Source organism: Bombus huntii, chromosome 10, assembly GCF_024542735.1.
Source record: "Bombus huntii isolate Logan2020A chromosome 10, iyBomHunt1.1, whole genome shotgun sequence".
In the NCBI taxonomy this organism is placed as follows: domain Eukaryota; kingdom Metazoa; phylum Arthropoda; class Insecta; order Hymenoptera; family Apidae; genus Bombus; species Bombus huntii.
In genome coordinates, this window is record NC_066247.1 from 4,041,241 (window position 1) to 4,065,271 (window position 24,031).

Sequence of the window (24,031 nt, forward strand, 5' to 3'; positions counted from 1 at the left end):
AATTTTGTTATACAGTACATTTTTTAAATTAATAAAAGAATATTATCATAAAACAAAAAGAATTTATTTTCACAGCAGTTTATCTCCGATAGACGAACATTATACATCTTATCCTTAAGATTGCTTATAATTACCAGTGCTTAATACTTAATCCATCGATCTTATTCGAAACAAAGTTAGTCGAATCCGCTGCCCGGTTAATACAATTTTCCTATCAGCGTCCTTCTCGAATCTATCCCTCTTTGGCGATATTCGTGGCTGGTGGAGAGCCACAGAGGATAACGGTGGTGCTGACGACCGTTGTCAAGAAGAAAACGCAAAGTAACGCTCGATCACTGACTAATGCGACTTGTTTCCAATCTAATTCCATTCGTTCGCGACGGTCTTGTTCCGCCAGACGCTTCTCATTCCTGTCGATCGTCGCGTGCACTCTTCCCAGCACACGCAACCATTGCGCTTCAAGGCTCTCTTTACCAAGATCTGCATCGGATTTCTTTTTAAGTTATAGAGATTAAACTGACAGAATTCGATATATCTTTACAAATAAGGCTCACCTAAACTAGGACTGCTGCTGTTACTTTCCTCTCTTCTGGTTACGAACTTGGGCGACGATTGCGACTGGGCCAGTTCCGGTTTGCAGTGCAATGGACAATTGTTTTTTCTTCTGGGAGGCTCGACAGGGTCCTGATGCAAATTGTGTACAGGAGAATTTTATCTGAATCCATCGAAGGATGAAGATCAACTACATAAAGTTCATATAGTAGGGGTTTTTTGATTCTTCCTACTAGTTGTGATTTTTCCTGTACATATACACTGTATCCTTTGAGCCATTTTTAACCGAATCGTATTCTTCCATCGTTAGAAGAATTGTGAAATTTAAAGAAAATATGAAAAAATCGGTATTACATAATACGCGTGATTTCTCAGCCAAATATAATTTTCTTCTCTCTGTTATCCTGTACGTTGTATCGTATTAATAAAATATTTGGCGAGCAAATTATTTAGAAATAATTTATTCCTCAAATAGGTTTTTAGAATTTTGTTAAAATTGTTTAGCAAATAACATCATCTCCACATAAATTTATTTATTATTTTATTTAGCGTGCCCAATCCTGACTCAGATAAACCAAGTTCTGCTATATCGTTCACAAAAACGTCGAAGAAAAGCAATATCTAAGTATTTTCACTACGAGTACATCTTACCGATCTCTTTTCCTCCTGGAAATTAAGAAACACTATCCTGGCGAGCTTGTCCAAGACCAACGATCGAACGATACCAGGCACTCTGGTACCTTGAACGCCACGATGATGAAGATTCAATGTAACTACCGCTAATCCCGAAGCGAAGGATACCAGGCATATGCTGACTCCGTAATAAAGACCTGAACATGATAATATAATTAATGACTAGGCGAATATAATAAATTAACCATTAAACTAAACTAGTTGTCGCTCCATAGAGCGTCACGTGTTTCTGTATAAATTAATTGTCTAACAAGCTTGCAATTACGGAGTTACGCGTTATACGTAGCCGACTCTTTCATACTATGCTTTTGCAACAGGGTAAACGCGATTCTATTGCGTTTCGCACTGGCACCGCAGGACTTTCAAAGAGGACGCCTGGGAGTTTCCAATCAAACTCGGTTACACTGACAATGTTGATACCATTAGCGATCATTGTTCAATGTTTACGCAAATCCTATGGAGACAGGCTGAATATCAAGCAGGGCGAAAATATGAAGATTGAAAGTTACTTTTTCCATGACATTTAGAAAAATAATGTCAAATCAAATCACAAAAATGTCAGCCTTTGGTATCGTCGTTATTAAACACACGTCGTTATTAAATACGTGTATCCGTTATTTCAAATAATAATTTTTTATTTTCATTTCAAATATATTTGCTCAAGACAAATTTAACCCTGCTTCGATCCTCGAATTTTTATATTTCAATTTTCTTTCATTATCGCCTTTTGTATTAGCAAACAAAAAATATTTGTAATATTTCAAGAAGATGTTCGACATAATATTAAAGCGTGGAATCACGCATACCAATAGGATTTTTACATATTTTGTTTAGGCTGAAGATATTTTATACTATATTTTAACGATAGAAAAATACAATTGGCTCGAAAATGATCGAAAGGATCATCAGCAGGGTTAAACGATCTATGCTCAACAGCTTCGTTTCCATTTACCCCAAGATAATTATCGTTCTTTAAAGGCACTCACTTATCAACGGCGTTTTCTCCGTGGGCGGCAGTGTCTCGCGAATAGTCATTAGGAAGACTGTCATGGAGAGAAGCGCCGAAATCCCGAGGGTGACCTTTTCCCCCGATTCAGACGGCACGTAGAATACCAACAGGGCTGGACAAGCGGAAAACGGAATTAAAAAAGAAGTTCGAGCTCCGCCAGTGGTATTTTTCGTCATAGAATATCGAACAGAGGCAGGCCATTCTTAAGATCACTACGAGCGCCAAACTTTTTCCACCATTGTCAAGGGAGGAAATAAAAAAAAAGAGGGTCGAGGAAAAGTCCCGCATAAATTTCTCCCATCGAGTAGTGGACGACTCGAGATCCATTGTTAACCGGCTGTAATCGTGTTCGTTTCCTTACAAAGATTCAAATACCTTTGCCATGGGGAAGAATAATTTTTCCATAGATTAAAAAAATTGTGACTTGGAGCGTCAACCTATCGTACGGTGGCTTTACGATTCGAGCGTTTTAATGAAATTTCCTCTCCAGATTCGATAAGGACGCTTGACCCTCTTACGGATAGGTGCTGCATTCTGCCTGAATAATATGTATCGTCGTGATATTGCAAATTACTCTCATCCTCTCAAAGAGATTGTCACTAGAACAATCAGTTTTTATTACATACCTGTAAACAATTAAAACACAGTCGCGTCTCGTTACAGTGCTAATGAATTTTCAAAATCCTCTATATCATATAATACAATATATTAATAATTATATTATACGATATATCAAGCAGACGTTCAAGTTTCCAATTAGCCAACCAAAATGAACTTCTCGATAAACTCATTCGATCTTACGAACGATACTCCACATAGCTGCAGATGCGGGTGCCAATTTTTTTTTCCTTTAAACATCCAATAGTAAATTTTACACACGTTCTTGCCGTGTAGTCGCAAGAAAAAGAGGATTGTAACGATTTCGACGGTTGCAGTGTTAATTAATCTTAATAATTGTAGGATGAAACGTGAAACATAAAGCAGATGAAGGATGCTCACCGACACTGTTGATGAGTATGCACGGAAGGATCAAGTTGAAGACGTAAAACGTGGGTCGTCGTCGCAGTCGTATCTCGTAAGTAATATCTGGATACGGTTCCAGGCAGCAGGAGTAGTATTCGGTGTTTTTTCTCGCGGAGAACTCAAGCAGGTCGAATTCACCGTTTGCTTGGTAATTGCTCACGTCTCCCTCTTCGCTTTGCCTCTCCAGCTCCAGCTGCATAAACAACATTCTACGTTTTAGTTCTCCAACAATAACAACAACAACAACACGATCCAAGTGCACACACCATGCACAAGCGCAAGAAACTGTATTTTACTCTTGGCATCTTGGCAACGAACAATTATCTCCCTCGAGGGTGGGAATAGATCCTAGAAGCTAGATTAGAAGCGTTAAAGCGTCAACTCGAATTAAATCCAACGGAACAGAACGGAGCTTCTGCGATTACGTGTCAGTATATTTCGAGCGGACAATCGGTAGACAGATGCTGGATAAGGCAAAAACGAACCGACGCGACGCGGTGAAATTATATTCGACGCGATGGGGATGGTTCTATTGCGAAGTGGAACTATATATTTGCAAAAGAGAAATTTCAAAGCGAACGGATCAAATTTTTTGTGCCTTTCCCTTTATTCCTGTTCACTGTGCTTCTGCGGATAAAAAGAGAAATTGTACGAGGTGTTTGAGGGTTAAACAGCCGAATATTGTCAGTATATTCTATTGGCTTGGTCAAGCAACAAACGTTATATTAACACGAGTCATTAACGTTTTAACAAAATGTTAAAAGTAAGAATTATACCGACTTAACAAAAACCGATTTGTCTTCGTTAACTCTTAACCGTTTAAAGACTGTCACGGGTGAAAATTCGCAACAACAGTTTCGATATTATCATTGGCATTATCGCATAATGATATAACGAGTGTGTCGTTACAGGATAATAGTTTTCGATTAGGAGACGTTTCAGTTAACAGGTTGATGACCAATTTAAATGGTTTTCTCCGGATAATGGGGAAAAGGCCTAAGAAGGAACGTATTTCCAGCGTTTTAGATTGCAAAAACGTAGCGACACGCAAAATGTATTCAATGACGGGGGTGAGGGAGCGGATAGGAAATGGGAAAACTCTGTGAAAGGATGAGTTCGGGCGTCGAGGTTCGCCGATACGGAGAAACGGCTCGCATTGAATTCTTCTCGCATTTGGGATTAAGCTGTTCGATTTGCCCGAGCCATTTTTGCGACATCCCGAACCGGCATTTTCGATTTGTCGCTGTTAAGCGCCTCTGGACTTTTCAAAAGATCGAACCTATTCTGATCGTGTTGGAAAATCTGTCAAATTTCCTAACGTTGCCTTTGTTCCACCATTTTCCTACAAATAAACCAGAAAAATGTTCGAAGAATATAGGTCTATCCATTCTCATTTCTTTTCTTCTCTTCGTCATTTTATTCTTTTCTCTTCGCGTCTCTTCCTTGCTTTCTTCTTCTTCTTCCGTTCACCTTCTTGCCCCTTATGTCTTCGTCCTCTTCCTTCTATTCTTTTCTTTCCACCCTCTTTCGTTCCTCCCTTTTCCTCTTTTTTCTTTCAATTTCTTTCTCTTTTAATCCCATCTTATCCTTATCTCTCATTCGTTCCCTACCCTTCTCTTCGTTCTTCCCCTTTACTTCCTTCTTTACCTTCTTTTTCAATCCCTTCCTTCCTTCCTTCCTCCTACTTTTCAGCAGTAGCTCGTCTATATGCAAGCTCGATTAACGCCTTTGCAGTTACGTTGAGCTTTTAATCCGGTAGGAAGCCACAAAATATTCAGATCTTTAGGACGAGACACGTATAAAGGGAAAAGGGATCAGATGACACGGCAAATTAAATCTGATACTTTTTTTTTAAAGAGGAAAACCTGAAACGCGGTTCCCTCAGATTGATAATCACGAAAGATTTTTAGAACAGAGATGTTGGACATCAATGTCAAGTGTCAAGGTTTCGGTCAAACTGATTGCCTGCGCCACCTCTCTAACACAGCGTGGATATTTTTATCGTCCAACGGATGGTCCTCCGGACGATATATCACTTTCTCATCTGCATACCGTCCCAAGAGAGGAACTGCGTGAAATTGAGGGCAATACAGTGGAGAATCTGGCCGATGCAGATCGCACACGTTGTCGGATTAAATCCCTGACCGGTATTTCTTAAATGCTCCACCAGGTATACACATTTTACGCGCGAATTTACATATACAAGTGTTTTAAGGAAGAAGAGTCTTCAATTGCGAAAAAGTGCGAAGCAATGAAAAATTTACTACCACACCAGTGACAAGTGTTTCATCCTCGTTAAAACAAGACTTGGATACAATGTACACGAATAAACGTGTACAAAAAGAAAGAATCTCGATCAGAGAACATTCGAAAATGATGAAAAAATGTAGAAGCCTGCCCGTGACACGTGTTTCGTTCCCGCTAAAAGAAAAAAGAAAAATCTGTACAAAGTAAGGAAAAAGTGTGGAGAACACAGTAGGGTAATTTTACAATCGATGAAGATTTGAATAAAATATACGAGGACGAACGTGTTGGTTGCTCGTGGGTGTCAGCACGCGCTCATAGTCCCGTGCAGCTTTTGCTCGAGCTAATTGCGTGGAAAACTGCATTCTGCCTTCTATCGGCTGAATTCGCGGCGTCGAGATTGCCCGATGCCTTCAATATCGCCGTCTCTAATTTTTGGCCAACCATCGCCTGCAATTCCTTCGTTTCTTTCAAGCTTCCGTGAAAGGTAAAAGTTTAATATTATGAAGTAACACAGAAGCAGAGGGATTTCCAGGTGGATGAAGAAATAAACGAAAGGAGCTATAGAGACTTGATCTTACTTGGTATCCATCGTACGTCCAGGAGGCCCATTTCAGGACGCATCGTTGCTCGTCGAAAGGGAAGAACTCTACGTTGATGTCGCAGCTGCTGCGAAATATTCCATGGCTCAACCACACCACTTGCCCTGTGTGGCTGACTATCACGTTCGTATTGATGACTGCCGAGCTGTATTGTGGATCGGCGCTATAAACAAAACCAAAGGATATAGGCTAGTGACGGATGGAAGAAATCAGCGCGCCCCTGCTGCTGCCAATCAATACCAAAACTTCTATTTTGTAATATAACGCTTGACTGGCCAGAGAAAATTGTACCGGTAGGAGCCCATTTATTCAAACTTATTGCGAGATAAACAATATTGATGTAACTAGAGCTCATATAATAGCAAGTCATTGATTCTTCCTATTTCTCTTTCTTTGTTCCTATATATGACAACGGTTTACGGTTAGATAAATGCAGTCAGTGGCAAAAGTTCATTTAATTTTAATCCAATAAATCAAATAATTTAATTTAACAGGTCTCTTGACCTTTTAAGGATACTCATCTCTAGTACGAAATTTAAAGCAGAGAAGGATAACGATAGAAAAACGTGATTTAGTGGAAAAGGGAAGAAACAAACGCAAGAGTACCAAGCAACGATACAAGATATAGAAATTACGTGAATGCAACATCAATGAGAAACGTACATAAAGCAACATATACATTAATTGTGATGCTTCCATGTCTTGTTAAGATACAAAGCGCGTATTAAAATGATGGATACTTTCTAGAAGCTCGTTATACGAATCAAAGAGATAATCAAAAAGATATTTTCATGATACAAAAGAATATTAGACTTTGTCATAGTGTTGTAGATGCTTAGAATTTCTTCGAACTTCGATTCTACGATGCAACTCAAAATCGTACGATCTACGTGAAAGAATAAATAACGAGAAGAAAAATATTAAACAAATTCTTAGCAGCAATGTAGAAATATTTTTGTAGATAACTGTGTATGGTACACGTGTTCGTCTGCCACCGAGATTCCGACATTCATAATTTTCTTAAATCTAGTACCATCGTAACTATTGCAAAAATGAACTGTATCTTACATGACATTCTGCGAGAGAAATCGCTTACTTGTTGTACAGAATCGTGTCCGGTCTCCAGACACGGTTGTAAGGAACGCGGATCACTTGAATTCCAGCGAATTCCGAGGCGTTCCATTTCAGGTGATGGTCCGTCCAGGTTTGTGTCAACCAACAGTTGGTCGTCAGTATCTGGTTCTTCTCGTCCTGTGACAAAAATCACCGAAAGAAAATAAAAAAGATAACCATGTAACGATGCAAAAGTAAAATTCGTCGTCATACGAGGAAAGAAAGAATCTGTTGCTAACTAGTCAAAAAGATACGACGGGCGAAAGATGTCTCTCGCTAGATGTAAGAGAGACAAATCTTTGAAAGTTTCCATCCAGCTCTGGCGCGTTCTTCGAGTAATTTGTCTTGGGTATTTCCGACTGCCCAGCCTTGACTATCTCCCACGAGATTTCCAAGCTTCTTCCTCGAATTCGAAGTCCGCAGCATCGTCATTACGAATACGGAAAGAAATATATGCATGATAATGATTATAAATTCGTACAAAGACTCATAATCAAACGTCGTTTCAATATCTGAATATTTTTGCAATGATAACAAAAAAGTTGAGATTGGTCTCATCTAAAATTAACGATGAAGTAAAATCTCTTTTGTGCCATGACGAATAAATTTCTATCGAGAAACTCTTCGATCTGCTGAAAAGTAACTGATAAATGGCCATCAATTCTTTTTTTCTTTTTTATTTTAATTAATCGTAGAAACAAATACGATATATGATTTTTGTACGATTTTTCGTGGATTTCCGCTATCTGGTGCAGATTAAAGGAAAAGGTCGCTGCGCCTCGTTATTGATTTGAATATTCGAAATATTTGATCAATTTGTGCGAGTCACTGTATTTCCCGGTCTAAATGGCCGCGCACCGCCGGAATGCCGATACTCCTGCCGAAGTCGAAGTTAATACGGGTTTCAGCCCGACCTGAATTTCCCATTTTTCAACATGTCGAAGGAACAAGCAACGTCCATGCACGAATCGCTTGGCAATTGCCCGCTTTGTACACGTTTTTACGATTTCCAGATTATCTCGGTTTTCACGCGACTGCATAATATTTCCGCCGCCATCAAAACCAGAGTACGAATTTTCTTCGCGTTTAGCATGCTCGAGATGTCGCGGCCGAAAATTCTCGTTAAGCGCGAGAACATTGAATTTCTTGAGAAATTGGAAAAATTGACTGCCTCGAAGAGAAAGCTCGTGGAACAGCGTATCGTTTGAAAAATCACTTTTATATCGAGTTCTCGAAATTTATCGTCCAGAATAAATATGGTACTGTGCAAAAGTCACATTAATGACGACGATTAATCACGCTTCTAACCCTGCTGCTATTCTCAATTTTTTAATGTAGCGATCTTTCGATCGAAAACAGTTTTATTGAGGCGCTCAGTGCGGATGACTCCAGGCGATGATCTGGTCGCTCAACGTATCAACAAAAAAAAAAAAATTTTTTTTTTATCACACTGAACAGCCCTCGACTTGGGATCCGTGTTAACGTGTTAATGTTTCAAGAAAATCTCTTCAGCGTGTTAGATCGGTGCTTGGTACTCACCACGTCGATTATGTGATGAAGAGAAAGGCCAAAGACAACCGACAGGGGTTGGGAGAAATTTTTAGCTGGTCGTACACCGGCGTCGTACCCATCGAGCAAATACTTCGTCAGTCTGTATTCGTGTTCATCCCCAAAACCTGTAAAACCAAGCATGCACGGAATCTGTCCAATATTCATGGGAATTAAATTTCGTATATCGTAATATACATCACACCGTCCTCGCAGTAATGGATTTTCTTTGTCGGCATAGATTTTCCACGAATTCGTTTTCGTTACTCTTGTTTCTTTCTGGTTTAATGCACGCTACCGCCATTCCTAAATATTTGGAACCAGTCGTTATCGCAAATATATAAAATATACTTCAAATAAAATTCTTTGATCCCAAGTTTCGCTCTTCGTCTTATTTCAGGCAAATATAGTTAACAGATTATCGATGAAAAAACAAATTGTAATTTCACTGTAAATCGGAAATTGAATTGTTAAATTTTATTGTAAATTAAACCTTGTCGAACGATCGAAAGATAGGGAAACGTTTAACCGATTTTGTCTTCGGACGAACAGTTTATAATATAATTGGAGTTGATAGCGAGTATCATTTCACAAACTCTATCTCTTCTCTAATCACGAATCGAATTCCTTTCTTTACATCAAGGATGTCCATTATAGCGTTTCCCATCCGTAGGTGGAAGCGTTCGTTTCATCAAAGTGGCCATTGTGTCTTGAAACGCGGGAAGCCTTCTCGTAGATCAGCCAAGGTAGCTAATCTACGGTTCATTTCATCTTTTCTCGAAGCTCAGTAGGCGTTGCCTTCGCAACTCAATTAGATAAGAGATGTGTCGCTGAAGACAATAGTATACTAACCAAACAGAATTCGCTAATAGTCGTCAGTTTAATTAACGAGGAATATAATCCTGCAAATCTTCTACGGTCTTCCAAAGATTTGCTAAATCCGAGAAAGACGAGTTAATTCGTCACTCGAGTTCCTAATCTCATGGATATAACCAATCTTTTTATTTATAGATCTGCTATTCTTCGATGAGTCGCACTATTAATTTTGCTACAAATAAATTATATCGTATTTATGTTTGAAGAACATAGAGGAGAAAAAGGTAACGAGTCATGTTTCGTGTCTCTTACAGAAAATGAAAAAATTACAAATACATCGTCGTCCCACAGACAAAATTCTCTTTTCTTTTCTTCTTTTTTTCTTTTTTTTTTTTTTTTGATCTTGAAATTAGATTCTCTCATTTTTTGAATAATTAAAAAATATCGATCGTCATAACGTTAGCCGGGACTTAAAAAGATTTTGTAGCTTTATCACCCATTATGAAAGAACTCGATCTTTTAATGAACTTCTCTACTTTAACGAAAGAAGAAAAGGAAGAGCAAAATTTTTAAACAAATGAGCTGGTTAACAGGTTAAAACTACAGTATCCTCTTCCTTCCGCGTAACATTAAAAAGTTTGCGCTTTAACGTTTCGCTGTCTCCGCAAATTCTCAATTCCAATGGAGAACTCTTGGACAAGAGTAGCTGTCCGAGTCTTTGAGAGGTGTAAGGTCACGCGAGTAACACGGTTCAGGGAATTTCCTCCCCAACCCTCTTATTTCCGATCGTTAAATGGACGTCACATATCGCGGTATAGCCTCCCCGCGATGTGGAGGCGTTTCTCTTTCCAGAATCATTTAACAGTCCACCTTACCGTCGTTTTCGACAGACCATTGTATTTGCCAAAAAACCCGTTCATTAGAAAAATCTCTCTTCGATAGTTCTTCCTATGGATTTCTTTGCCTCTTGACTCGTACATCTTATTAGCTCATTAAAAGACACAAGTTCATTACGGAGCTGATCGAGTGAAAAGTAAAGGGATCTAATTTTAACGTGGCCAAGTTTTGTCTGCGCTATAATTGAAGCGCGCGTAACGAAAATGACCTTTGTCCATGTTCATTTTACGAACTCCCTGGTTCTTTTTACACTCCTGGCATGAATCTTGCACAACTAATTCACCAACTAATAGCATTATTAAACTGATAAGTTACAAGCTATAAATTACATAGATTTTTTACGATATTATAGTTTTTATAGTAATTGGATAATCATATAATTTAGAATTTGCTTGGTAATAGACATTTTCTTGTAATATTTCGCTCGTTCCATTGTCAAACTTGTTAGCGTTGTAAATAGACCGCGGATTTTTCTGAAGATTTCTATTTTCATGATCCCGATCGAAGAGATGAAACCTAAAAAACAGAAATTTCGTTTGTTCCATAAAATATTCTAACAAGTACTTTGGATACTTCGCATTTCTATTATATTCTTGCGTATTATATATATTCTATATATATTGTATAGCATATTTAATAATAGTGCAGCAATTGCAATTATAAATATAATTATAATTAAAATATGGTAATATTTCTGTACCTTTTTAATTTCCCACGTATATAAATCCATGAAAATCCGCAATCTAATTATAAGGTTTCCCGATACGGCTAACTCTCATTAGTAATATTTAATTGGGTTGTGCAAGATAGACAGCCTTCGTTTTTTACACATTTTGCGAATATCCGTAATTTCCAAGAGAAATTGAGCGTATCGAAGCGTCGTGTCGCGGAAGAACATCGAGTGCTCTCGAACACGCTTTTCAACATTTAAAGACGACATTTAGGAAGAAGGGGGAAAAAGGCTCGCGAGAATCCGCTTTTTCCTTTGCAACGAAAATTCTATTCAGCATCACGTTGGTCTCCGACGGTGCGGTGGTAAATCCGCGCATTCGGAACAATCAGCGCGCGAATTTTTCCAAGCCCGGAAAATTCGACTTGCTGTGCGAACCGAGCACTCTTTTTTCCTTCTACATACCCTACAATATATTTCGATTTCTATGTGGTAATTCACTAAAAAATTTCTGTTTGACGCACTTTGATGATTTTTGCTCGATTCTACTCGATTCATTTGTGCGCCTTTAATTTAAAAATTTCTTTTTTATTTTTATATATATCAGCTCAAGTGCGTTTCAGCGCAATACAGCGATCTGCGTTAATATCCGAGCAATATGGCATTGGAGGGATACCAGAAAACGCAAAGTTTATTTATTTAACACTGTACTTACCAGGCCCAGTTTCAAAATTTAATTTGAAGCTGTACGTTCATTGTTATTTATTTTGTTCATCTAACTTTATGCAAATTCTCGCGTTATCTGATTAATCAATTTCTCACTTTTTTGTTGATATAAAAATTTACATAAAGTTAGACGAACAAAAGAAATAAATGCACGATTTCAAATTAAATTTTGGAACCGGTCATTTAACCGGGCCTGCTAAGGTTAGTGTTAGTGGATAAAGGGTTTTAGCGAAATTGAACATCGCTATTTGCATAACGAGTAAGTTACATTATACATATGCAACATATATGAAATATATTTCATATATAAATATATATATTTATTTATTATATATTCCGTTTATACGTATCATACATCCTACATTACATATATGTATATATTTTACACAAAATTAATATAATTTACTCATTATCCAAATAGTTTCGCATGTCAAACTTCGCTATTACTTCATCTGTGCTTGTCAAACACAAAACTAAATTGATTAAATAAATAAAGTTTACGTTTCTATTAACCATAGAATACGTATTTTAATATATTAAAATACAGTTCATTCGGTAACGCTATATACTTGGACACCATGGTGTCCAAATATTAGCTAACATTAGGTAAGTCACTTTGCTCAGTAAATTGATCAAAACGTGTTGTGCAAGTATAATGAGAAGGAAGTACAAAACATGATAATATAGCATAGTTTCAGAATATATACGTTGTAATTGATACCTTAGATATATCTTGGATAGATCTCGTCGTGTTTGCTGAGCGTTTAAGAGGCTGATCGAATCGTAACGATACTTGTGCCAATAATAAAAGTTTATATAAGAAATAAAGGGACTGGAGTACGCTTGTATTCGTATTTAAAGCAGTGATACGAAACGAGGGAAGAGAGGAAGAGAAGAAGAGCAAAGGGAATATTGAAAGAAGGTTTCCCGATAAAGCCGGACGCTCGAGGATTCAATTTGATACCGTCGAGTGTCCGCGAATTACCGTGCAATCCAGGATACGCCGGTGGAAAAACTCGGAATCGAGCATCGATACACGATCGATGCCGGAAAATGCGCGAAACGCTCTTCATTCTCGCGTAGCATGCGAGCCGCGATTCTTTCATACGAACGAGACGAGGGCGACGAGAGTCCTCGAAAGACTCTACGACTACAAAATGAGAAAAATCCTTCGCACTTTTAACAAAATACCCGAGCAACGACGTCGAAGATCCTTCGATATCCCCCGAACGAATATAATTTCTATCGGTGTTCCCTCTTCCTTGCTTTTACCGTAGGGAAATTTCGATGGAAAAATATTTTATTTTCTTGTACCGTAAGTGGAAACGATATTGCACGATTGTATCAGTGGGGAGTTAAAATTTATGATCGTTTCGAATATCGAAACTTAGACAGTGCAATTTGAAATATTTCTAGAAAAGTAAAGAGCAAGTGCGTGTAATAAATATTCTAATATTGAATACATGCACGAATTCTTTATAATCTATGTAATCTATAAGTAAAATCATTCTTGAAGTAATTCGATGATTCGCCGAAGACTTTTCAATTTTGTCTCTTTTTCCCATAAGCACCTTGATACAGGGATTGGACAAAGATACACCTCCTATATGTTATGTATATATATATATCATATAAGGGGTGTTTCCATTATTTTTTCCACTCCCAGTACTTACACAATATATCTCTATCTGTCCCTAATCGTCTCACCTTTCATATACATATATTTGTATACAGCACTGTCTTCGCCGTTATATCTTTTTATACCGGAGGATTTTCTATACCGAAGGATTTATCCTGTAAAGAAGTAAACAAACCAGTAAGTATGCTGCGTACAAATATCCCAAGGTACGTACGAAAACTCGAAACAGCCTCACCGTAGAGACCATCTTATTTCCCTTTCCGTAAGACAAAACTTTCTCAGCTCTCGCGTTATCAAAAATTCATGCTAACTTCTCCTAAGGAAGTAAAATCGGAAAGTGCAAACTTACCGCGGAGTCGTTAGCGAGCAATTACCTTGATCCTTGATACGTACTTCTGGTCGTTTCGGTTCCACTTCCGGTCGCAACTAATAGAGATAGCGTGGTAAACAAACAGATCGATCTGCTTGGTGGGAACGTTACGAAGGAGTCGGATTTCCGGAGGGGTGGCGATATGCAAATCTCGATGTTCCGATTAGGAATTAGCAACGGCGGAGGCGCAACCGTTGCAAGTGTTTACACGGATGGCTAACGCTAACTTTTGATAACGAAGTTCGGCTTAGCTTTAACCGAACGCTTAAAGATTGTCTGGCAACTTAGCTAAGCTTGCTCTGGAACGTCCAAAGGCAAACTCGGCAGCGGTTTCAACGAGTGTTGCCCCGTTCTTACACTTCTTTGTGCGTTTAATGGGTCGTCTTCGCCTCGTGGCTACACGTATGCAAATCGTAGATTTATTCCGACCGTGGTTTCACACATAAAAGTTATGTTAGCCCGCCAACACATTTGCATCGTACACGGAGTTTTGCATTCGCCCTTTCGACGATGTGCCTTAATCCGATGCTTTGGTTTACCGCCATAATATCAAGAATACCTCGAGTATATCGTTCGCTATCAGACAACGACGAACAACTCGTGACACCTACATAAGCTATATCTATACCAGAGGCACTTGTGGTACCAAACGACACCATTGGCCTTAGAATTCTTCGGTGGTTGAACGTAGGGCAGCTCCAGATCGTTTATTTTTGTGAAAAGAAGTGGAAGCGTTCCTCCAGATATCTGCAACTCGCAGCAAGTTACGAGACCATTTGTTATTTGCATCCTAACGAGAAAACGCTTCGCTCGTCCCACGCGATAACAAGACAAACATCTCGAATTGAATAGCGCGACATTGCGACATTTTCCCTAAGTTTCCCTACGTCACCAAAGAAAAATCTACGTAGCGAATAGAATACTTTTCGAGGGAATGCTTCGGTGTCCAAAGTTTGGCACAGCTGTCTGTTTGGAGTATCCAATGAAATATTCACGAACTCGAGTCTATTTTCCGTAGATAGAATACCGTGTATTCGCAACAAGATGAGGTAGAAAAAATTTCAGAGCGATCGAACGAGTCCGAACGACGAGGCAAGACACGGCCGAGAAGATGGAAATTGACCGGTGAAATCGAATTCGAGAGACGATAAACATTTTGTCGAGCCCCGTTTAGAGGCGAGCGGGAAAATTTTCGAAAGCAGGAACTCGTTTCTAAATCAATCGACGCTTGGAAAATTTGTACTCGGGAAATCTTATAGGCGGAGGCAATTCGGTTATCGGTACAGACAGAAGGAATTGGCCTTAATCACAAGGCCGGTGTCCTTAATCGGTGTTTTCCTTTCGACGTTAACTACGCATCGAGATTGAATCTCGTGTGCAAACGAGATTATGGACTTTCCATTCGGATCTATTTGTTCTCTCTAAGATAATCTTGTCTGATAATCTATTTTCATATTTGATCGAGAAAAAAAGTGGGAAGATTATAAAGAAGTAATAAAAAGAATCTTTTTTTTATCGTATGCAACATAGATGTTCGAAACTTAAGAAGAGAAAGTTCAACTTTGAAGAAAGTTCTGCAAAAACGATATCTATACAAAGTAGATCGTGCCATTCGAAAAGGCTGTATCAACGTTTGATTGACAATAACTCGATTCTTTTGTGTCTCCTTTAAAATTTCTAGAAACACTCGACGAAAATAAGAGACATCTACATTAAATACTCAAAGACACATGAACATTTAATTCATAATAATGCAATTCCTTTTTTTTTCTTTTTTGTTTTTTAAACTCGATTGAGTCAACGAACGAATAAGATCTAGGTGAAACTTTAGTTAGATATTTGTAAAATTTCGGTTGATTTCTCGTGAAATTTCAAAAGAAAACAAGCGTGAAAACCGAATGTACAGAAAGGATGAAAAGAGGAACGACTTACCGTTCCCGAAAATGATGGCCAGAACTCCGTAATGAAAGAACAGGACCAAAGGCGACATGGAATTGATAGACCACTTAAACGCGAGACCGCCTGTCCTCGACTGATGTCCGATGCTTTTCAACCACCGTGCAATTTCGACCCTGAATCCCGCGCTACCCCTACCACCGCCACGTCCATTCCCAAGGAAATTCGCGCAGGCGTTTCAAACAATGCAGACACGAATGTTAAACAAACTGACTGCTTGTACAAGGTTGAAACCATTCTGGTGTTTCATGCGTTCGCGGTCGATCCTCCAAAGAGCAGCTCCACTTCCGTCGATTACAAATTTCGTTCGATTAGTAGACCGCAATTAACCGCTATGATGAAATTAAGCGGAGCTTTCGTCGCTCCAAATTGCACAGACATTCTCTTCCTCGTTATCTATGACCAATTTAAGCTCGAGATTAGTTCTGTGGTATTGTTGCAAGAATTAGAATAGAATGAAATTTTTCTTCAACTTTATATTAAACCCTACTGCGTTCTTTGCAATTTTGAAGATAATCACGTATTTTTATAGTTAACAAACTTTTTAACTGTTACAAGATATTATTACAAGACAATCACATTTATGCTATCACGGGTGAAACTTCATCCCTAACACATCTTTTTTGATTTAGTTTAGATATTAACAAGATCGAAGGAAGCGATAAAACGTTTTATTATTATTCAATGTTAGATGAATAGAATAAAGAAATTATTTCCCGCTTTTGTTCAGTACTGTACGTTAAAATTCTTCTTAAAACGTTAACAATCCTTTCGCTTATTAGGACAAAAATGAATAACGATTGAAGCAAAAATGGATACATTGAGATATAAAAATTCGAGGACCGCAGTAGGATTAAAGTATTGAAAATTAAAATACCTTTCTTTTCTACTTCGATATTCTATAGATGATAGTTTGAGGAAAGAATATTGTTGGAACCTGGCAATTTAAAACGAGAAGATGTCCACGCTCTTTTGTTATCCACTGATTCTCACGTGTCACTTTGGCACGCTTTCCAAATTGACAAGTAAACCTATCGTTTCAGAACATATCGCATTTTAATCCGTGAATTTGATTGTTGCAACGATATCGTTGAAAATTTCTTGTTGCACTCTTTCGACGCGTCGCTCGAGCTGTCCTTCGTAAGCGAGAGTTTGATGCGATAACAAGGTGTCCCCTTAGTGTCTGAAAGATGGATATAAAGAGAAGTCAATGTTCGAAAACCCGCAAAATGTTGAATACTCCCGGAAGCAAAACTAAGCAAGAACCGACCGAGGTTTCCGTGAAATCGGTGGAAACCAACTATGTAACGCAAATCGTGTCCAGTGGTATTCGACCAGACAGCGTTTACGAGGTTTAAATAATTAAGATTAAAATTAAATTAAATCAATAATACATTTTTAACATAACTGCTATCAATCCATCAAGGACCAATGTTATATTAACATAATATTTTATTTATATTTTTTTGATTAATTGATGGATAGGAAAAATGTTTACACATATTAATAAAAATATGTGAATTATTTACGTTTTCCAATGATGTAACTTTATGCATCATTCTACTACGGGTTCCTTAATGGATTAATGAAATTAAATCAACGATTCGTTTATTTATCATTATCATAACATATCATATGATATAGACGAAAATATTATTGGGACCAGAGGTAGATCTGTCTTCTATTAAAATAACTGTAAAAGGGAACAATCTCCGTATAAACATGATCAAGGCTTTGGAAGAGCAATTAACAAAACAGTTACCAGATATCAGCGAAAGATCAGTTTTTGGCAACTTAATCAAGAGAATGATGAAGCATTGCGAAAATTTACTAATACCGGAAGGTATCGACAACGCGAAAGTTCGAGCCGTTGTGGACAACGTAAACGGGATGCTCATTCTCACGGCTCCTCCTGCGATAAAACAGAGCAAATAGATTGAGCAAGATTGAGGAGCAGATTTCAATATTTTAGCTTTCCCTTATGAAGCTATTAGCAATCAAAGTGACAAGTTCGATAAGATAAAAGACGAGCGTACGATGTCGAGATTCTTATCAACTTCATCCAATTGACCCGTGAAAATGATTTGAATCAAATCACAAATTTCGTAACTTTTCTTTGTTATGCAAGTTTGGATGATTATTATGGATAAACTAACGCATCATTATCAAGAAAACGCAGTCACCTTAAAGCAAAATGATTATATGAATTTTGAAATGATGATGAATGGACGTAAAATGAGCTTTACCTTTGAGAAAATTCCGAATTTTTATGTCATTGATCATAAAGAATATTATGCTGTACATCAATTTTAAATTAAATAGTTCATCTGAAGGAATTGGTTAATATGGTGTTGCGTATTTACAGGCAGAAATAAAGACGGAGGGATTAAAAATAGGAACAGCTACCTTGGCGACTGAGAATATGTTAAACATAAAATTGCATAGTTCGGAAGAACTATCGAATGTTAGGAATATAAACTTCTTAATACCGCCTGAAGCAAATGCGAAGGAAGTGTCGATCGAAATATGTAACAACACGATTTTTATGCGAGCTCCTGTTAAAAAGAAACATACATAATGGTATCGTGTGTACCTGTTTTATAATATCATATTACTTGTATGCTTTTACTTAAACAAATAAAACTGCGTCAAAGGTAGGAAATATAGTTACATCAATTACAAAGCTGATCTTCCTGTAGTTGCTTTCCCATATTTTATTCAAAGCAAATGAAGTTCATGGGTCAACAACAAACGTTGATAAAAATTTATATCTTTTGAAAAAGTGTGTCTTTCTTTTCGGGATGAGTTTTTGCAATGGCCCTCTGAATTCGTTTTGAAATCTTCCTAGGTTTCGCCTCGACAACAGTAGCTGATGCTACGCCCTTGGGCTTGTTCTTTAACACTTCCCTGCATTTAAGAATTTGTTTCGCGCGTCTTTCCCGGAGTAGTTTACTCTTTACAGCAGGTACAGTCTTTGGCAGCTTGACCTGTAAATGTGAAATATTTTCGTTAAATCTGTATGCATGACACGAATATTTTTCAATTTAACATTAAACTTACTCCACGCTTCTCTGCTAGAGCAAGATCTCTCTCTTGCTGACGTTTCTTTGCTGTCAAAATCGCTGCACGTTTCAGAACAGCTGCATATGGATTGAGACGTAACATAGCACGCGTGTTGGTCAATGGGTTCAATTTCTTGACACTACGGACCACCTTCTTCCTACAAGTTCAAGATTTATCTTGAGCAAATACATCGTAAGTGACATAATTATAAAATATTTATAAGCATTAAACATCAGAAGTGGTTAAAAATTATAATCACTGTTGATCAGTAACACGGACCATAAAATTCATCATGAATAAGATATGTATTCGTTGAAAATGTATAATAAAACGTAAATCTACATGCCTTGGTGCCCTCAGAACTTTACGAATTTCTTGCGATTTCAGGAGTCTCGACAAATCCGTGTTCGCCATTTTCGGGTAGGGTAAGTTATAATCGGCCTTAAGTTGGGATTCTTTGCGCCAAGTCCCGTAAAGAGCATCTAACTTTTCAAAGGCAGATTTTGTCCAAATTACAAAACGCCCAACGTGGCCACCAGGTGCCAATTTAAGCAAGTTCATTTTGTTAATATTCATAAGATCAACACCAGGAATGTTGCGGAATGCCTTACGAATACCCTAAAAATATATGATGAAGACGAATATTAGCTTTTTAATCTTGAAAAAATAATTAACTATCATTTTTTAGTTATTTGTATACCTGATCTTGACCATATACAATCAGAGGTCCACGTCGTTGAATGCGTCTGCGGTTACGCATTTTACCTTTGCCAGCACGGAAACGTTGAGACTTATAAACCTATTAATAAAACGAAAGTATATTAGTTTCTTCTAAATTAATATATTTAGATGGAATCTGTTCGATTAAAAATACCCCATCCTAGCAATTAATTCAGCTAGTCCGGAACGCCTATAATAACCGTATTTATTTAGCACCTGATAGGGGCACCTAAATTAAAATTGTTTTAATGAAGATGCGGACATTCTACGGTGCAAAGATACAACTTTTGAAAGTATACTTACTTTTTGAATATCATTCCATGCCTTGATACGTCTCAGGAAGATAACAGCTTGTTTAGTCTTGTTATATTCCTGAATTTTGTCGGATACTACTAATGGAAATTCTGGAACTTCTTGAATCATATGACCTAAACATAAAAAAGAGATAGTATATATATTATTCTTTTCAAAGCAAACTACATATATTAAAACATTTACATAAATCAGCATAAAGCTATTAAAATAATCAACGTCATTTCAGCAACACGGACCAAAGCTATTCATCATTAAAATATTGCATATAAAGTAGGATTTATTACTTTATCTCAGAGAATTTACCCTTAGATTGTACAAGGGCTGGGACACCAGATGCAGCAATAGCAGAAACAATAGCGTATCTTTTCTGGTTAACATTAATTCGACGATGCCAGCGTCTCCATGGCTTTGTTGGAGCAAACATGCGTCCACCTCTACACATATTACCAAAAGCACCCTGACCAGAGCGGTGAGTACCACCACCACGTACACGAGGTATACGTGCTACGGCACGTCCAGTACCCCATGACTCGGCAGAGGTTTGATGACCTAACAAAACAAACCTACATTTAATAATTGCAAATTAGTTCTTCAAAAGATAAAAAAAACGAGCATAAAACACTATATACTCACCAGCTTCCTTAGATACACAATATGGCTGTCTACTATTCTTAGAGACTTGCTGGTGAACAAAATTCACGATATCAGGCCGAATAGGTGCTTTAAATACAGCCGGCAGAGAAATCGTATCGCCTGACGATTCATTTTTATCGGTATATACCGTAACAAGCGGCCGCGCCGTTGATAACGACTAAAAAATAAAAACAAGAATCAGAATGAGATACAAATCTACGTACAACTATCGATAATCTTAAGATTAATTCTGAAAAAAAAAGAGAAAAGTAAAGTAAAAAATTTCATGTTCTGATAGAATTATAAACGATTTCTATTGACGGCACATGGCGGACTAAAAGATGGGAATCACGCATATTCAATGTAAACATATCTATATGTAGTAAAACTGTTTTATTCTACTGAAAAGAATATTGCAAAAGAAAATATATAAAGTCACAAGTTACATTTAAACATATATCAAAACCAAGCTATGCAAGTTTGTACGCTACAGATCATTACACGTGGTCAACTATGGACTGTGTACAAGCTTTAATTCAAAACCAAATTCTTGGGAATTATTGGAAAATATAACAATAAAATTATATAAAATATTAACCTTTAATGCATTCCAAATAAAATGCAGGATTTCTTACCATTTCGCGTTCTTTTTATAACTTTTCACGCATCAGACAAACTAGCCAGACAGCTTGTACGCCTTACCTGACTAAAAAGGAAGAAGGACGCGAGCGGATATTACGTGCCAAAAGTCGCGCATGCTCAGAATTCAACAATTCCTTATGTTATGTTTACAATTGTCTACACTATTTTATCTAAATATTTATATATAACAAATTTAACATACTCGTACAACAAAGAATTTATTTTTTTATTTGTAATATTTCCATTTATTCGAATATTTTTATAGTAGAAATTATATTTTATTATTTGTGTTTCCATAGTCATCTACCAATAGTATTACAGTATGACGAGAAACGTTGAACTGTGATTGGTACAGATTCGTTCTTAAGTGATGTTTGTCTAGTCGGAAGTACGTCATACAAAATTTAAACTTTGCCAGAGAATTACAATTGTACATTGACATTCAAAAGTGTTTATTTGTGCAATTTCTTTAAATGGCGGGAGAAGTTATAGTTGATGCATTACCATATATTGACCAAGGATACGATGAACCTGGAGTTAGAGAAGCAGTAAGTAATAGTTTTCTGTTATTTATAATAATTCTTTTGTTATAAATAATTATTAAACTGATTTTGAGGTTATATTGTTTATATGAGCATATTAAATAAATTGCGAATTCATACGTAGTTATTAAATATTTTAGGCTTTGGCCATGGTTGAAGAAGAAACTCGTCGTTATAGACCGACAAAAAACTATTTAGAACATTTGCCATCATTAAATATTACTGCTTTTGAGACAGAGGTTATGAAACATGAATTTGAGCGAATGCAAAACCGTTTACCTATGGAAGTACTCAGTATGAAGCGCTATGAGTTACCTCCACCTCCACCAGGTAAAATGAATGACCTTGCAGCGTGGAATGAAAGTGTAAAAAATAGCAGTGCACAATTGGAACATCAGGCTACCAGGTAAATACTATGATTACTATTATATTTTTTTTATATTTTTGTTTAATATGTAAGCAATTACGAGATTGTGATGAGGATGTAATGTTAAATTGGTATATTATTGTGATGTTCAATAATAATGCAGAATCTGTAATCTTGAGTTAATGATGGAATATGGATGCGAAGCATGGAAATCTTATTTGGAAGTATTAGTACAACTAGTGAGTCAAGCTCAAAAACAGCTACAAGCATTAAGGAAAAGAATTCAAGAGGTTAATTGGCAAAGAAAATCTATGCAAACTCAAGGTGGAGAAAAGTTAAGGGCATTAGAAGCACAATGGGTAGGACTAGTGTCAAAAAATTATGAGATTGAACAAGCGTGTGTTCACTTAGAAGAAGAAATACAGAAATCTATGATGAATAAGGGTGAGGGTGTAGAAATCAATGATGTGCCAGGAGAGGAAGAACCTGACATTCCAGAGAAAAGTGCAACTGAGGTTATGGCAACAAAAATGGATCAGCAAGAACAACAAAATCAAGAACCTTAAAATGTATATAAAATTGTGACTAATTATGTTTTGTATTTTATTATAACGATATTATTTAAATACATTGATTATATTTAAAATTGACAGTAAACTATCGATCCTATTCATTTCCGAAATAGGTTATATAAAGCTATATACGATATCGTAAGGAACACAAGGTATTATTTTATAAATTATTGCTGGATAAATATATTAAGCTAGGTTAGTAAGTTAATATAAACAATGAATAAGTGGTGCAGAGACTAATTTATTAAAAATATTATTAATCTTTCGTTATCGGTAGTGAAATATCGTCGAAGTGGTGTGAAAGAGGTTAAATATTGCGGTATAATATACGAAAAAGATAAAATACTGTAAATATTTAAGAGATTTTAATTATATTTGTTCTTTACAGGTAGTTGGTACAATGCCGTATGGTTTGTCATGGCCTCGACTTATTTCCTTTATTTCATTAGTATTTCTTGCGACTGCGTCTGGTTCGCAAGCTGTGCATCTTATATACAGGCCCCTTGACGATTTAGATGATTTGATAGAAGAGGCATTTCAGAAAAGACTGTCAGAACTACAAGATCGTAAATAATATGTAATTAAATAAATTGATTCGGTTACTGCTATTAATTTTTCAATTGTTTTAATAATCTATTAAACAGTAAGATCTTTTGTAAGGAGAAGTGGGATTAAATTGATAGGGAAGGAATAATAACGAAAACTAAAAAAATGAATCAGCAACTTGAAGTTACACTCAAATTTTAATCACAATGCGAGATTTAATAAAGCACAATTTATTTCATCATAGTTTACACGTATCACGCTTTTCTTTAATGCTTGAAATATACATATTTACAAGATGAATATCATCGTCTATAAATGACATATAGTATCATGTAACAATTATTTATAATTCACAGTATACTTGGAGGACTTTCTTAAATAGTTTGCTTGCATTGATGTGTCAGCAGCGCATTTTTGTGTAAGCCTAGCTTGTAATTTCATTTGTTAGGATAGCTACTAACTCGTACTTGTTTTCTTTTATATATAATTACAAAAGCGAATAATCAAGCATTATTCTTGGGCAACTATTCGTGTAGAAAAATACGTAAATTTTTATCTCCGTTTCGATCGTTTTATAACGAAGGGAAGGATAGTTTAAAAACACTCGTAGAGCCCGTATTGATCGATTTCGATTAATCACTAAATTGTCATAATGATGTCTCGCTGGCGCCAGAACTCTGTGATTGGAGTGGTAAATTTGTTTTATATCCTGTAGATTCCTCCTCTAGCAATGCTATCCGTTGTTTTAGAGATTTTACCTATAAATTAATCAT

General features: G+C 36.8%; 4 protein-coding genes across 14 annotated transcripts in view; 1 reads left to right on the top strand and 3 right to left on the bottom strand.

Moving 5' to 3' along the window:
• Nucleotides 1-42: 42 nt before the first annotated feature.
• LOC126869978 (neuronal acetylcholine receptor subunit alpha-10-like) lies at nt 43-18,394 on the bottom strand. The gene is given in 11 exon segments (XM_050627245.1): nt 43-480; nt 555-684; nt 1,204-1,382; nt 2,232-2,366; nt 3,254-3,470; nt 6,103-6,286; nt 7,220-7,374; nt 8,776-8,912; nt 15,835-15,999; nt 16,002-16,254; nt 16,736-18,394. Coding segments are annotated over 10 exon segments (1,644 nt in total). The 5' UTR covers nt 16,096-16,254; nt 16,736-18,394; the 3' UTR covers nt 43-232.
• A 154-nt stretch (nt 18,395-18,548) lies between these two features.
• LOC126869984 (60S ribosomal protein L4) lies at nt 18,549-21,343 on the bottom strand. 2 transcript variants are annotated; one of them, XM_050627264.1, is made up of 8 exons: nt 21,225-21,343; nt 20,590-20,767; nt 20,260-20,505; nt 19,945-20,069; nt 19,622-19,720; nt 19,268-19,539; nt 18,919-19,078; nt 18,549-18,845 (listed from the first exon to the last, which is right to left on the bottom strand). In XM_050627264.1, exons 1-8 carry the CDS (start codon nt 21,225-21,227, stop codon nt 18,624-18,626), a joined length of 1,305 nt encoding a protein of 434 aa, XP_050483221.1. In that variant the 5' UTR covers nt 21,228-21,343; the 3' UTR covers nt 18,549-18,623. The 2 variants fall into 2 exon arrangements, with proteins under 2 accessions (XP_050483221.1, XP_050483222.1); XM_050627265.1 differs by having other exon boundaries at nt 18,919-19,074; nt 19,264-19,539.
• Nucleotides 21,344-21,611: 268 nt separating this feature from the next.
• LOC126869997 (pre-mRNA-splicing factor SPF27) lies at nt 21,612-23,324 on the top strand. 2 transcript variants are annotated; one of them, XM_050627294.1, is made up of 4 exons: nt 21,612-21,779; nt 21,914-22,179; nt 22,304-22,709; nt 23,101-23,324. In XM_050627294.1, exons 1-3 carry the CDS (start codon nt 21,705-21,707, stop codon nt 22,704-22,706), a joined length of 744 nt encoding a protein of 247 aa, XP_050483251.1. In that variant the 5' UTR covers nt 21,612-21,704; the 3' UTR covers nt 22,707-22,709; nt 23,101-23,324. The 2 variants fall into 2 exon arrangements, with proteins under 2 accessions (XP_050483251.1, XP_050483250.1); XM_050627293.1 differs by lacking the exon at nt 23,101-23,324 and having other exon boundaries at nt 22,304-22,797.
• Nucleotides 23,325-23,472: 148 nt separating this feature from the next.
• Nucleotides 23,473-24,031, bottom strand: part of LOC126869967 (colorectal mutant cancer protein) — a 58,838-nt gene continuing 58,279 nt past the window's right edge. For all 9 annotated transcript variants that reach the window (XM_050627213.1, XM_050627214.1, XM_050627218.1 and 6 more), the window contains one exon: nt 23,473-24,016. In XM_050627213.1, coding sequence (XP_050483170.1) covers nt 23,906-24,016 — 111 coding nt within the window. In that variant the 3' untranslated portion in view covers nt 23,473-23,905. The remainder of the gene's footprint in view (nt 24,017-24,031) is intronic.

Bases quoted from the DNA above. Each gene is read 5' to 3' on its own strand.
- LOC126869984 (XM_050627264.1), bottom strand. The intron at 20,506-20,589 runs GTGAGTATATAG...TTGTTTTGTTAG, and splicing joins TTGTGTATCTAAGGAAGCTG to GTCATCAAACCTCTGCCGAG. The intron at 20,070-20,259 runs GTAAATTCTCTG...TTTTATGTTTAG, and splicing joins AGCCCTTGTACAATCTAAGG to GTCATATGATTCAAGAAGTT.
- LOC126869997 (XM_050627294.1), top strand. From the start codon at position 21,705: ATGGCGGGAGAAGTTATAGTTGATGCATTACCATATATTGACCAAGGA. The intron at 21,780-21,913 runs GTAAGTAATAGT...TAAATATTTTAG, and splicing joins AACCTGGAGTTAGAGAAGCA to GCTTTGGCCATGGTTGAAGA. The intron at 22,180-22,303 runs GTAAATACTATG...ATAATAATGCAG, and splicing joins TTGGAACATCAGGCTACCAG to AATCTGTAATCTTGAGTTAA.